Consider the following 12713-nt stretch of genomic DNA (forward strand, 5'->3'; position numbering starts at 1 on the left):
CTCAATAAGGGCGTTTTAAAGCTATTTGGGAGCAAGGAAAAAATTCAGGAATTCGTCTATAATTTGGTTGTTTTTTTTTTTAATTTTTTGTCCCAAAAGGTGCCGGTACGGCGTACCGGCGCGTACCGTCACAAAAACAGCACTGGTTACTAGTAACAGAAATGGCCTTCTGGAGAAGAGCAGCAGGCAAATCAAGAAGAGATCGGATACCGAACGAGAGAATACGAGAAATTATGGGAGTAACACATACAATAATTGATGACATAAAAACAAAACAACTGGTGTAGTACGGCCATGTACAGAGAATGCCAGACGACAGGATCCCTAAACAGATTTTGGCATGGACACCACAAGGGAGAAGAAAAAGAGGAAGGCCGAGAAGAAGCTGGAGGGAGGGAATTGAAAAAGAACTAGAGGAAAGAGAAATCCCTCCAGGTCTATGGTTAAATAGAGAAGAATGGCGGTTAGGAGTCGGAAGGCGTCGGAGAACGCTGTAAACCGATAGTAGTAGTAGTAGTCTTAAAATTATCTGAGGAATCTCCTGTCTTCGTTTGTCGGTATAGTTTCTGGACACCCTGTATTGCTCTGTAGCTATTCTCTTGTGGCATTTTAATACAATTTACTATTTTACTATTTTTTAAATACAGCTATAACAAGGGATAAAATTCAATGGCTCGTATGAATAAAACTGAGAATGTAGTTTATACTCCAAATATTGGAGTCAATACCTACTCCACGTCCTATGATTATAAAACAGCAGTATATACTCGGCTTGAGTAGGTACTCTTATGTATCTATACAGAAGAAGAAAAAGTCTCTCAGTCCAGTCTTTTCCAGAAAAAATTACAAACCATCTGCTTACTTTATGCTGTTCAAAAAATGCTGAAAATGGAATTTTATCACTTTACCTTTTTAAATTTTGAGGTTCATGTAAGACCTTAAGGGTAGTTTGGAATTAAATAATGCTATGGACCATTTTTTAGAGTATACTTTTCTAAAAAGTTTGGTGTTTGATTTATTGTTCTAGGACAAACCTAGTGGAGGGTCTGTACTGTAATCTGAACCAACTTTTCTTTTAGTTTATACTTTATTCACTATTGTGGATATTAAAGGAAATAATTCGCTAAGATTATTAGGTTTATTCTAGCATCAGTTTCAAACGGTTTGAAACCATCAGCGAATAGTGGACCAGCTCGAGTAGAGGGGATAGCATCGGTGACTGTATTATGTTCTCTCACTGACCAACTGTTTGCTGACGGTTTCTGACTAGTTTAACTGTTTGCTAGAACAAACCTATTATCACGGTGAAAGACAGGTCGTGAAATGCAATTTTAGATTTGCATTGTCGAGTATTTTGCCACTGTGCTGTGCTTTATTTTTCCAACTTAAAAAGCTCAGAGGATAAATAATTCGGAATGTTATTTCCTGACTTATTTGACTTTAGATTCGTAGATGGTGCTAGTAGCATATTTGATAATTATTTTGAAAATCACACCGAAATGATGAAAGGATTTGATTTCAGTTCAGTGCCTCTACCCAGGTTCTCCCATGAGGATACGGTTAATCCGAAATACTTATAAGCACATAGTGGAGGCTCTATATTGTAATCAAATCTGAACCATCTTCACTTTTAGTATAAAAATATTTAAACCTTTGAGCTGTTGAACTGTTGTATTTAAAAAACATCATAGAACGATGGAATAAGAAAACTTGTTCGAAAAGTGAACAAAGAGGAGGTATTGACAAATAATTAGAGGAAACCTTCAGCAGGTAATCGAGACATAAATGAGAGGAGGAAAACTGCTTGAATGGTGTAACTGTGTTTAACCTTCGAATGACCAAGCGGGGAAATTGTGACCCCAGCGTATGTTTTTCTTTGATAAATTCAAAAGTATTTTCAATTTTTAACTCATTATTTTTTTATTTGACTTTAATATCATTCTAGATATCCTCATATTTTGAAATAAGAAAATTCCCTATATTTTACGAATAAAAAATATATTCTGAAGTTGACGTTTAGTAAAATACCGTCTATAATGTGTAATTCCAAGTAGTTTTACGCTAATGACGTCGACTTTGCAAAGTAACAAGACATTTACTCAACATACACACTACACATGACACTAATACTCATGTTGTGACTGGCTGAATGACATAAAATCCATGCCATAAAAAAATCAAAAAAGAAAAATTAAAAAAAAAATTCATTTTTTTGTTAAATGTCATTTTTGATATTTTTGACCTGGGGTCATTTTCCCCCCCTTGGTCATCCGTGTAACAAAAAAAGGTTGGTCATCGGAAGGTTAAATAAACTTTTTAGAAGAGTATTTCAAGGTACTCCTCTGTCCCTCCTCTTCCCTCTTACGTGATAAGACCCCAGTTTTATGCGTAGGACTCGTGTAGTACAATTAGAATAAAAATAATCAGCCCTGTGATGGATGACCGAAGTTATCTTTAACGTAAAGTTATCCTGTAGTTAAGTTATAATCCTCGAATTGGTGTGATGTATCATACTTAACTTAACTACTTGTGTTATCTCTTGACAGTTCTTGAGTTATCTGGTATATCAACTGTCACTTTATAACGCGACGTTAAACCTCAAGTTACGAGATAACTCTGTAGTTATGTAAGGTTAGGTTCATCTTTTGTCTTGTTTTTAGACAGAAATCAAGTGAATTTAGAAGCTAATAATTTAATAATTAAGAATAGAAGGGTAATAAAATTTTAAAAATTATACAAAAATCAAAACAAGAGATATAAGTTGAAATTTTATTTTAAGTACCTACTGAGCTTTCTATCCAGAGTTGCCAGATGATATTTTATAAATCCCCAACTTAAAAACTGAAATTCTCCGAAATTAAAGCTCAAATACCCCAAATTTAATTTTTTTCCGCATTTTAATAAATTAGTAGTCAAATGAAAAGAACAGTAAATCAAAATTATACTACCTATCAACGAGAGCCCAGGAAATAATTCATAGTTCCTATCGTCTTCGATTATATGGGAGTATAATATACAGTTCTATGTACATTCGCAAATTTAATTTACCATGACCCCTTAAAATCCTCCATAATTTTCCGCCCCCAAAAAATCCCACCACAATTTCTGCTTAGAAAAATTTCCCTAGACGCTTTCAAATTAGCCAAAAATTGTGGGAAAATACACCAATCTGGCAACCCTGTTTCTATCTACCGTTTGAAACACCACCGAACTCGAACAGCTGTTTGCTGTTCGGCACTGTTCGGTCATCGGAAGTGGCCGACGACGGGTATTTACTTTTACGATCATCTACCAATCCTGTAGCCTGTTCCGAACAATCTCTCGCACTCACTCCAACTTGTACTATTTCTACATAAGGTTCTCTTTATTACTTCAAACTTTGTTCCTCAAATGTTATTTCTAATATAACGTTGAAGAAATAACTATCTCATATATGTGACGGATACATTACACCGAATTTTTCCTAAATAGTTATGGGCATCGTTACTCCTGAGGGTAATCTTAACTTTAAATCAAACGTTAAAGATAACTTCGGTCATCCATCACAGGGCTGATTATATCGTTTATTTATTAGAGGCATTTTATAAAAATTTAATGCTACTAACTCTTTTAGGATAACTGTAAAGCAGACAAAGCAAAGGTCTGGATTCATTATAAACCATCATTATTTCAACACATTGGAATGCATTCGTCGTTAAAAGGAAAGGTACAAAAACTAAAAGTAAGTATTTTATCTTCCAGCAGGTTGTTCCATCACAAATTAATCCGTTAATTTGTAAGCTCACATTAATCGTAACTTCCTAATTTTTTATAGTTTCACCGGGTATAATTGTGAAACATATCGATTAATAGTTTAATAAGAGCCCATTTAACTTCCTGAAAATTGAATAAATTACCAAATATTGTTGCAGTAATGTCCTCGTCTAAATTATATGTGTTTATAGTATGCAGGTACAATGTTTTTGTTATTATGCTAGAGCCATAATAACCTAGGTGATAAGGTGTACGGATCATATTACCCGTATGCGCGCCAATGGTGAATATTAAATTCTTAATTGTATGTCAAAAAATGTGCAATAACTACGTCTTAAAATCCACCAAAATTCATTTGCATATCTCAACCGGTTTTAAAGCAATAAATTATTCGTCGGTTTGTAGGAAAAATTTCAACACCCCCTATCTCGGACACGAAGCATTTGCAGACATACGTTTATCAAGCAAACTAACATTATTTCTTCATGCAGAATTGCCCCTTAAAGTTTGACATACCTACTTATTTAAAAATACCCTGTATTGATGAAGAACATGGCTAGTTGTTAAAGTACATACCTATACTAAATTTAAATTCAAGATGCAGTAGAAATAAACAAACCAAGACACGTTAAATGTTACTAGGAGCACTCCCAAATCATAATTTACAATGTATATACATTGTAAATCCCAAATCATGATTTCAAAAGTTTATACATTGTAAATTATTATTCGGGAGTGCTCCTAGTAGCATTTAACCTGTCTTGGCTTGTTTCTACTGCATCTTGAATTTAAAGTTAGTATAACTTCTTTAGTATCCAACATAAGCGAATGAATAAAAAAACAGAATGTTGAGAAATCCTGAGGTTATAGTTGGGTTTTATTTTAAGTACAGTCGGAAAAATGAAAGAATACCCATGAACGATCACATCAATCTCATATTATTCAGATTATAATCTATCTCTCTCGTTTGTTATTTATGGAAAAAAAACAGCAAATACAAAATATGTGACTGATGTGATCATTTATGGGTATAGGGCTTTTCATCGATTGTCATTTGTTTCGAGCTTCTGTCATGTGTCACATAATATTAATATATCTACGTCATACGTCTTTGGTTTGAATCATTGATTATATAAATAACGTATGACGTAGATAAATTAATATTATGTGACACATGACAGAAGCTCGAAACAAATGACTGTGAATGAAAAGCCCTATTCTCTCATTTTCCGACTGTATTTACTAATGCTAGAATATTCCACAGGGTGATGCGAACTTTGGTAAAAAAAACAGTTTGATTCGTACACCCGGTATACAATGAAAATTTAAATGTTTAGCAACAATATTATTACATCGATATTGTTAAAGAATAAGGCTATACTATTAGTCGAGGAAATGAAGCTGAGAAAATGGCAAAACCTCGCAATTTTTTCGTCCACCATCGATTTGTACAAAAATTTGGGTTTAGGCTCATTACACCCTCTAGTTCATTTTCTATATTGAGCCGTTGTACGCTTTTGGTTTTTTAAGGGTGAAAACTACCCCTAATTGTAAAAAATTATAAAATAACATTTTAAACTTTAATATTGTCAACATTTGGTTCTTATTAGTTACATAATGATTGTTTTATGCTTTAAGATATACTACCATAATATTTCATATACCCTTATACCCTTGTACCCATATACCCTTAAAACCACCCTTGTTGGAGCTATATATAAAAAATTTACTTACTCTAAAAGAATAATTTCGGCTTGCATCGATTTACATAACAATTTGGGATTAGGATCATCTTACCCTGTACTTCATATTCTATATCATGCTTAAGGGCGTTGATTATTTTTAGGGGTGTAAACTACCCCTTATTGTCAAAAATTATATAAAAACATTGTAAACTTTAATATGGGTAAAATTTGGTTTTGATTGGATAAATAATGATTGTTTTATACTTAGGGATATAATTTCATAATATTTCAGCCCTTAAAAACTACCCTTAATAACATTACAGTTTGTATAAGTAAATATTTTAATAGATCTATACAGAAAAAAATGTAGAATTAAATAATTGCAAAAACATTTATTTACACAAAAATACGAATTTACAAATATGTACAAATACAAATACTTTTTTAGTCATCTCCCAGTATACGAACCGGTTCTGTGGTATTATATATGTTACAGTTCAAGTTGATTATCCAGTTGGAGTTGACTCCAACTAGTTGGAGTCAACTCTAACGGCTGGTTTCAGTAAAAGTTGATTATAAATATAAAATGAAGATTTATATTCAACATTTACTAGTAAAAGTAGACTCCAACTAGGAAAAGTATACTCTTCCCAATGTCATTTAGTAAAAGTTGATTCTGATTCACACAAACAGCCGATTCTAGAAATTAAATGTTACTGAATATATTCAAATTAGTCTAGGCTGTATCATCGCCCCCGTTAGGTAAATTATTCCAGTTCGATTTTTTTGCACAAACTTACTCAAAAAGACGTCCTTTTAAAATATCCACAGGGTGTCAGATGGTACTGTGGTCGAAAAATTGTTTAAACAATTTTTTTAAACAAACTCACAAAAAAAATTCATTTACAACAATTTTCTTTACATCATTTGGGTCATTTGGAGCAAAAGGTTTGTGATTTTTCTGTAAAATGTATTGTTCTCGAGTTATACGCGATTTAAAATTTGCAAAATACGAAAATGACCATTTTCAAGGCTTAATAACTCAGTTAAAAATTATTATTATGAAAGTCCGAAAGTCACCAAATAAAATTTTAACGACCCCCTTACAAGATACTGAAGAAATTTTTGTTATTATTTTATTACTAAGCGGTTACATATTTTTAATTATTAACAATGAGCGCTAGGAGCGTATTGACGCAGCTATAAATGTGAGTGCGAATGAGATGCATCATTGCACCATTTTGACATTTAAAAATTCAAACTTCTGTCAAACCACAAAAGTGTCAAAACTTTTTTTGTAATTTATTGCTCACATGTCATCACCATGACAAGGCGAAAGTTCTTCTTCTTGTGGTGCTTTCTCCTTTAGTGGAGGTTAGCGACTACACTGGCTCTATCTGTCTCTGTCCAATGCGGCTCTAAACAAAGATGTTGAATCAAGGCCGGTCCAGTCGCTGATATTTCTAATCCATGAAATCTGGCGCCTACCGGGACCCCGTTTTACTTCAATCATACCCTGGATGATCAGTTGCGTGAGGCGGTACTTTTCGTTTCTCATTATGTGTCCCAGGTAGCTAACTTTTCTGACTTTAATGATTTTTAGCAGTTCCCTATCTGTACCTTTTCTCCTCAGAACATATTCGTTGGTGGTGTGGGTTGCCCAAGGTATTTTCAAGTCTCTTCTATAAAGCCAGAGTTCAAAGGCGTCCAACTTGTTCATCAGTGTTGTGTTGTGTCTAGGCCTCCGTTCCATACAAAAGTATTGACCACACATAGCAATGCAGAAAACGACATCTAAGGCTGATATTAATGCTACTGTTACAAAATAAGCTTTTCATTTTGATAAACCCCTGACGGGCTACCTCTATTCTCGCTCTTGACTTCTTGTTTATAATCAAGTTGATTGTTGAACCAGCAACCAAGATATTTGTACTGGCTTACGTATTCAAGCTGTTGGTGTTTCACATATTCATTGGAAGAGGTAAATTTTTGTTCCTTGATATTCTTATAACTTTGGTTTTCGCAGTATTGATCTTCATTCCCATTTTTCACAACTCTCAGTAACCCTATCCAACAGTATCTGCAGACTATGGTCCGAATCAGTCATTAATACTGTGTCATCTGCATAGCGGATGTTATTTACTTTCTGACCGTTTATCCTGATTCCTTCTGAAGGGTGCGATAAAGAGTCCGCAAATATTACCTCAGAGTAGACGTTAAAAGTATGGGTGATAGCACACAACCCTGTCTAACACCTCGTTGTATTTCAATTGGCCTTGACGTATTACCATTGGTATTTATGATTGCTGTCTGATTCCAATAAATAGCCTCTATAATTTTAGAATCTCTTTTGTCAACTCCGATGTCGTTCAATCTTTCTATCAAGGTCTTGTGCTTCACCCTATCGAACGCTTTCTCAAAATCTATGAAAAAGATAAAAAGGTCTGCTTGCTGATCTTTGTATCTTTGTGCCAGAGTTTGAAGACAGAGTATTGCTTCTCGTGTCCTCATACCTTTCCTGAAGCCAAATTGTTCTTGACCGGTGACCTCATCATATTTTTTTATAATATATTCTCTTCTGTATGATACGCAAGAAAAGCTTCAGAATGTTATTTAATATACTTATAAGGCGAAAGTCCTGGCATAATTTGGCGTTCTTCTTTTTAGGCAGTGGTATGAAGACTGATCCAAGCCATATTTTAGGGATAGTCCCTGTATTGTAAACGTTATTAAATAGTCCAAGAAGAAAGTCTAAGTTTTCCTCGTTGATTAACTTCAATAGCTCAGCTGGTATTTCATCTTTTCCTACAGATTTGTTGTTTTTTAGTTGACGTAGAGCATATTCCAGTTCGGACTTCAGTATTGGAAGACCTTCGTCGTTTTCGGTATTTAATGTAGAAGGTTCTCTGATGTCATAGAAGAGTTCCTTTATATAGTCTTCCCACATGTTTATTTGTTCTTCATGGCTTGAAATCAGTTTGCCTTCTGCGTTGATTAGATTATTTGGTCCTTGTGAGTATGTCGTGCCTGTGAATTCTTTGAGTTTCTTATACAGATGGAAGTCATCATGTTTTTTATACAAGTTTTCGATTTCTTCACATTGTTCTGTTATCCATTTTTCTTTTGCAATTTTTATTTTTTGTTTAATGGTTCTATTTAATGCTTTGTACATTGCTTTGTGCTGTTTGCATTTTCTTCTTTCATCCATTAAATCCAATATTTCCTCTGTCATCCATCTTTGCTTCCGTGGTCGCTGTTTTGTGAGCATTTCAGTTGCAAAGCAAGGGCGTGTCTGATTTCCTCCCGAAGGCGAAAGTTAAGGATGTTTAATTATATGGAAGTGTGCTAAAACACATTGCGAAAAAGTAAAATCCATTTAAAATACATTGTTACTTCAGACACACTTTAAACTCTTTATGTACTGCTATCTATATTTACAATTTTCACACAATAAAACCTTTACATTTTACATAATATGAGATAGAGTAGATAAAAATTATTTTTGTGAATTTGGTTAACAAAAATTGGTTAAACAATTTTTCGACCGCGGTACCGCGTGACACCCTGTGTATTTGTTATAAGGATTGTTATACGGATGTATTTCTTTGAGTAAGTTTGTGCAAAAAATCGAATCAGAATAATTTACCTAACGGGGGCGACGCTACAGACTATATACTAATAAGTAGTTGAAACGGTCAAAACAAAGAAACGCACACTCATCAAAAATGCACTTGAGATTCTCGTATAATCAACATTTACTGAATCGATCCAGGAAGAGTCAACTCCAACTAGTAAAAGTTGATTTAATTTTTTAAAATCAACATTTACTGCTCGTTTCAGCTGGAGTTGACTCCAACTAGTTGGAGTCAACTCTAACTGAGAATCAACTTGAACTGTAACATATACATACATTGAAAATTATCGATAAGCGGACTATCCGAATTTTTCGAAAAAAAAATCGTTTTATAAACATACCTCCTTCATTTTTGGCGATAAAATTTTTTTTCAAAAATGACTTTGTAGGATTTTTGAAGACTTATAAGACTGTCTAAATTAAATTCCGTAAGGTCCCTTAGTTTTTAATTAGGGTGGGTTTAAAGGGCTCGAATAAGGGGGTGTTTGCTCGTAAATAGAGGTTTTAAACAGCTATATCTCGCTAACTGTTCACTGTAATGTAAATCCTTGCACAAAAGAATTTTAGTTAATAAAAAAGCTACAATTTAGTAGTCTATCAATTTTTTCGTATCTCCAGTATTTTCGGAGATATTTTGAAGTAAAAGGTGAAAGATGGGGAATTCCAAAAAATTAATTATTCTTTAAACTCCAATTTTTCTAAAGTTAGGCCTTTTAAATAGGACAAAATGGGTATATTGATAATACAAATATAAAAGGAGTTACAGAAAGGTGAAGACAAATTTTTAATTAGACGGGTAGTTAGGGGGTTGTTTTCACTGATTTTTTCATAGAGAAAAGCAGGTACCGACATTTTTTTGATGATCAGTCGCTTAATTTTCGGGCTAGAAACTTTTTATTATTATTTTTTGAAAGGGCTAACTGTATACTTGAGAAAAGGTTATTTAAGTTTTCCTCTAAAAATTCAAAGTTTTTTCGTTATTTTACTTTGAATATTTCAAATTATGCATTTCACGAAAAAAGCCAACTTTTAACATGCCGTATCTCGGTTTGTATTGGTCTTAAAGATATTATAGAAAAAGAATTTGGTTTATATTACTAAATGATACAATTTTGATATATACAGTTTTTTTTTTATTAAATGCATATTTTTCGAGGTATTCTCAAAAAACCCTCTAAAAAAGTCGATTTTTTCATCGAAAAACTGTTACTTTCAAGCGCGAATAACTTGAAAAATATTAGTTTTACGAAGAAAATGTAAAAAACATTTTTTCCTTAGAATTACTTTTTGCATCGGTTTACATGGTTAAAATGTAATAAAAAATTCCCGCCCTCGAGAGGGGGTGGCAACCACCCCCCAAGGTTTTAGCGTACAGCGGCATGATATAGAAAATGATCCTTGGACTATTCCCTACCTTCTGTAAAAATTTCAAGTAAATCCATGCTGGACGAAAAAATTGCGAGCGAAAATGCTTTTCCTCGACTATATGTTAAACAAATCACTTAAATCGGACAACAGGTTTAGGAAATCCACGACGTCAAAAATGACCCAGTTTTAAGGTGGGTGGTTAATTTTGCCCCACAGTGTATTAATGCCTAAATTATGTTTAAGTTGGTGTTTTAAAGATAAGTTTCATCATTATCATCATCTAGCATCTAGCTATCATCATCTAGCTAGAACTTCCACTTTTGAACATAGGCTCCTCGTATGCTTTTCCACTTAGTCCGATTTTTTGCGTTTTGAATCCAATTTATCGTCAGCTTATCATAACTGAGGAAAAAGTGTTTTTCGTCATTTATTGGTTCTGAAATTATTTTCTTATGGCAGTGTTTGTTATATTATTTATTATATCTTTTGGAAATAAACAATAAAATTTTATTAAGAATTGTGGTTTATTCCCAAAAAATGTAGTAGTTAATATACTGGTAGTTTCTTGCAGTTTACTGAGGTGTAATATTAAGTTTTAATGTCGATAATCTGGTTTCAAATCTTTTAGGTACCATTTCTTATAGTCTAAGATCCGACTCTATACGAAATTTACAATCAAGATGCAGTAGAAATAAGCAAACCAAGACACGTTAAATGCTACTATAGTCCGTCCCACCTTGATTTTACAGTATAGGGAACGTAGGCAATGTAGTCCTTATGAGAGTTTTTAGCGCAGTGATGCCGATTTTATCAAAAAGAATTTGTAATCGAACATTATAGAGAGATTAAATTAAAACTGTTTTAGAAAGACGATATATTTTAGTATTCGTATGCGTTTAAGTTTATTAGATATACTATAGTTATTACGCATATGAATCCTAAAATTGTAGATAGCCTTTCTAAAACAGTTTTAATTTAATCTCTCTAATGTTCGAATACAAATTCTTTTTGATAAAATCGGCATCACCGCGCTAAAAACTCTCATAAGGACTGCATTGCCTATGTTCCCTATACTGTAAAGTCAAGGTGGGACGGACTATAGGAGCATTCCCAAATCATATTACAATGTATATGTATATATCGCACCTTTAATAATAAAGTGGCACAACTCAAAATTCTTAAATTTTGAGTTTAAGTCATAAAACGACCGAACATAGTGCCCTCTATTGATTTAATCCTAACACATGTTGAAATCGGACACCCCTGTAGGTAGATTTCTGCTTGGGTCAGTTTAGTACCGCACTGTTCCACTCTGGCGGTTCAGTCATAAACTGATCGGTTTTAGAGTTACTTCAGCAGCGAAAGGAAGAAAATCGTCGATCGTTGAAATATTCAGAATTGTGTCAGTTTATTACTTAAACTTGAGGTACGTAATTTTTTTATTTTAATCATAAACAGTGATATTCGTAGTTGTATCATTTTATTGCTCAAAATCCTTTAAATATGGTAGAACTTCTACCAATTATGTCAGTTTATTATCAAATATTTAGCATAAAGAGTAAAAAGCGCATTCGCCAACTAAGTAAATGGAAACAGAATACAGCAAAAAGATTAAGCAATTCTGGTAAGTCTTATGTTTCAATGTCTAAATCTAAAAGAGTTGTTGAGGCTAGAAGTATTAAACCACCTTGCCTTGAGAAATGTCGGCTAAAGTGTAGGGAGAAAATCAATGAGGATGCAAGAAATATAATTTTTAACAAATTTTGGGACCTGGCAGATATTAGGTAATAAACAGAGATTATTTATTAATTCTAATACTGAAGATGTCACACCAAGGTACAAATATACGAATGCTGCAAATCCAAGAATTAACGATAAGACATTTTTGCCTTATTGTTAATAAGGTAACAATGGAAAAAGCCACATCTTGAAGAAAAAGAGTTGTGTAGGAAAGAAAAATATATTGATCGCCTTAATATAGAAGACAATAAAAAAGTTGTTATTTATGACTTGCAGGCAGTGCTTCCGTGTCTCCAAGGGGTGATATAACTGCGTTTTATTACAAGTCTAAATTTAATGCATATAATTTTACTTTGGTTGAACTAAATAAAATAAATCCAAATAATGAAAAATAAGCAAGCGTATAGTGATGTTCATTGTTTCTATTGGAACGAAGTAGATGCAAAACGTGGTTGCATTGAAATCGGTTCTTCTATAATGAAGTATTTTGAAATATCCAAAAATTCCAACTTTTCAGAGAAAGAACCGTAAGT

The 12713-nt window shown here is 33.2% G+C and overlaps 1 protein-coding gene across 1 annotated transcript in view; it reads left to right on the forward strand.

Annotated features, from left to right (window-relative positions):
* Nucleotides 1–12713, forward strand: part of LOC126889477 (alpha-1,3-mannosyl-glycoprotein 4-beta-N-acetylglucosaminyltransferase B) — a 359292-nt gene that overhangs the window by 241831 nt on the left and 104748 nt on the right. The window contains exon 8 of the mRNA XM_050657800.1: nt 3614–3721. Within this exon, the coding sequence (XP_050513757.1) occupies nt 3614–3721 (108 nt within the window). The remainder of the gene's footprint in view (nt 1–3613; nt 3722–12713) is intronic.

This window comes from Diabrotica virgifera, chromosome 8, assembly GCF_917563875.1.
Source record: "Diabrotica virgifera virgifera chromosome 8, PGI_DIABVI_V3a".
Taxonomy (NCBI): Eukaryota; Metazoa; Arthropoda; class Insecta; order Coleoptera; family Chrysomelidae; genus Diabrotica; species Diabrotica virgifera.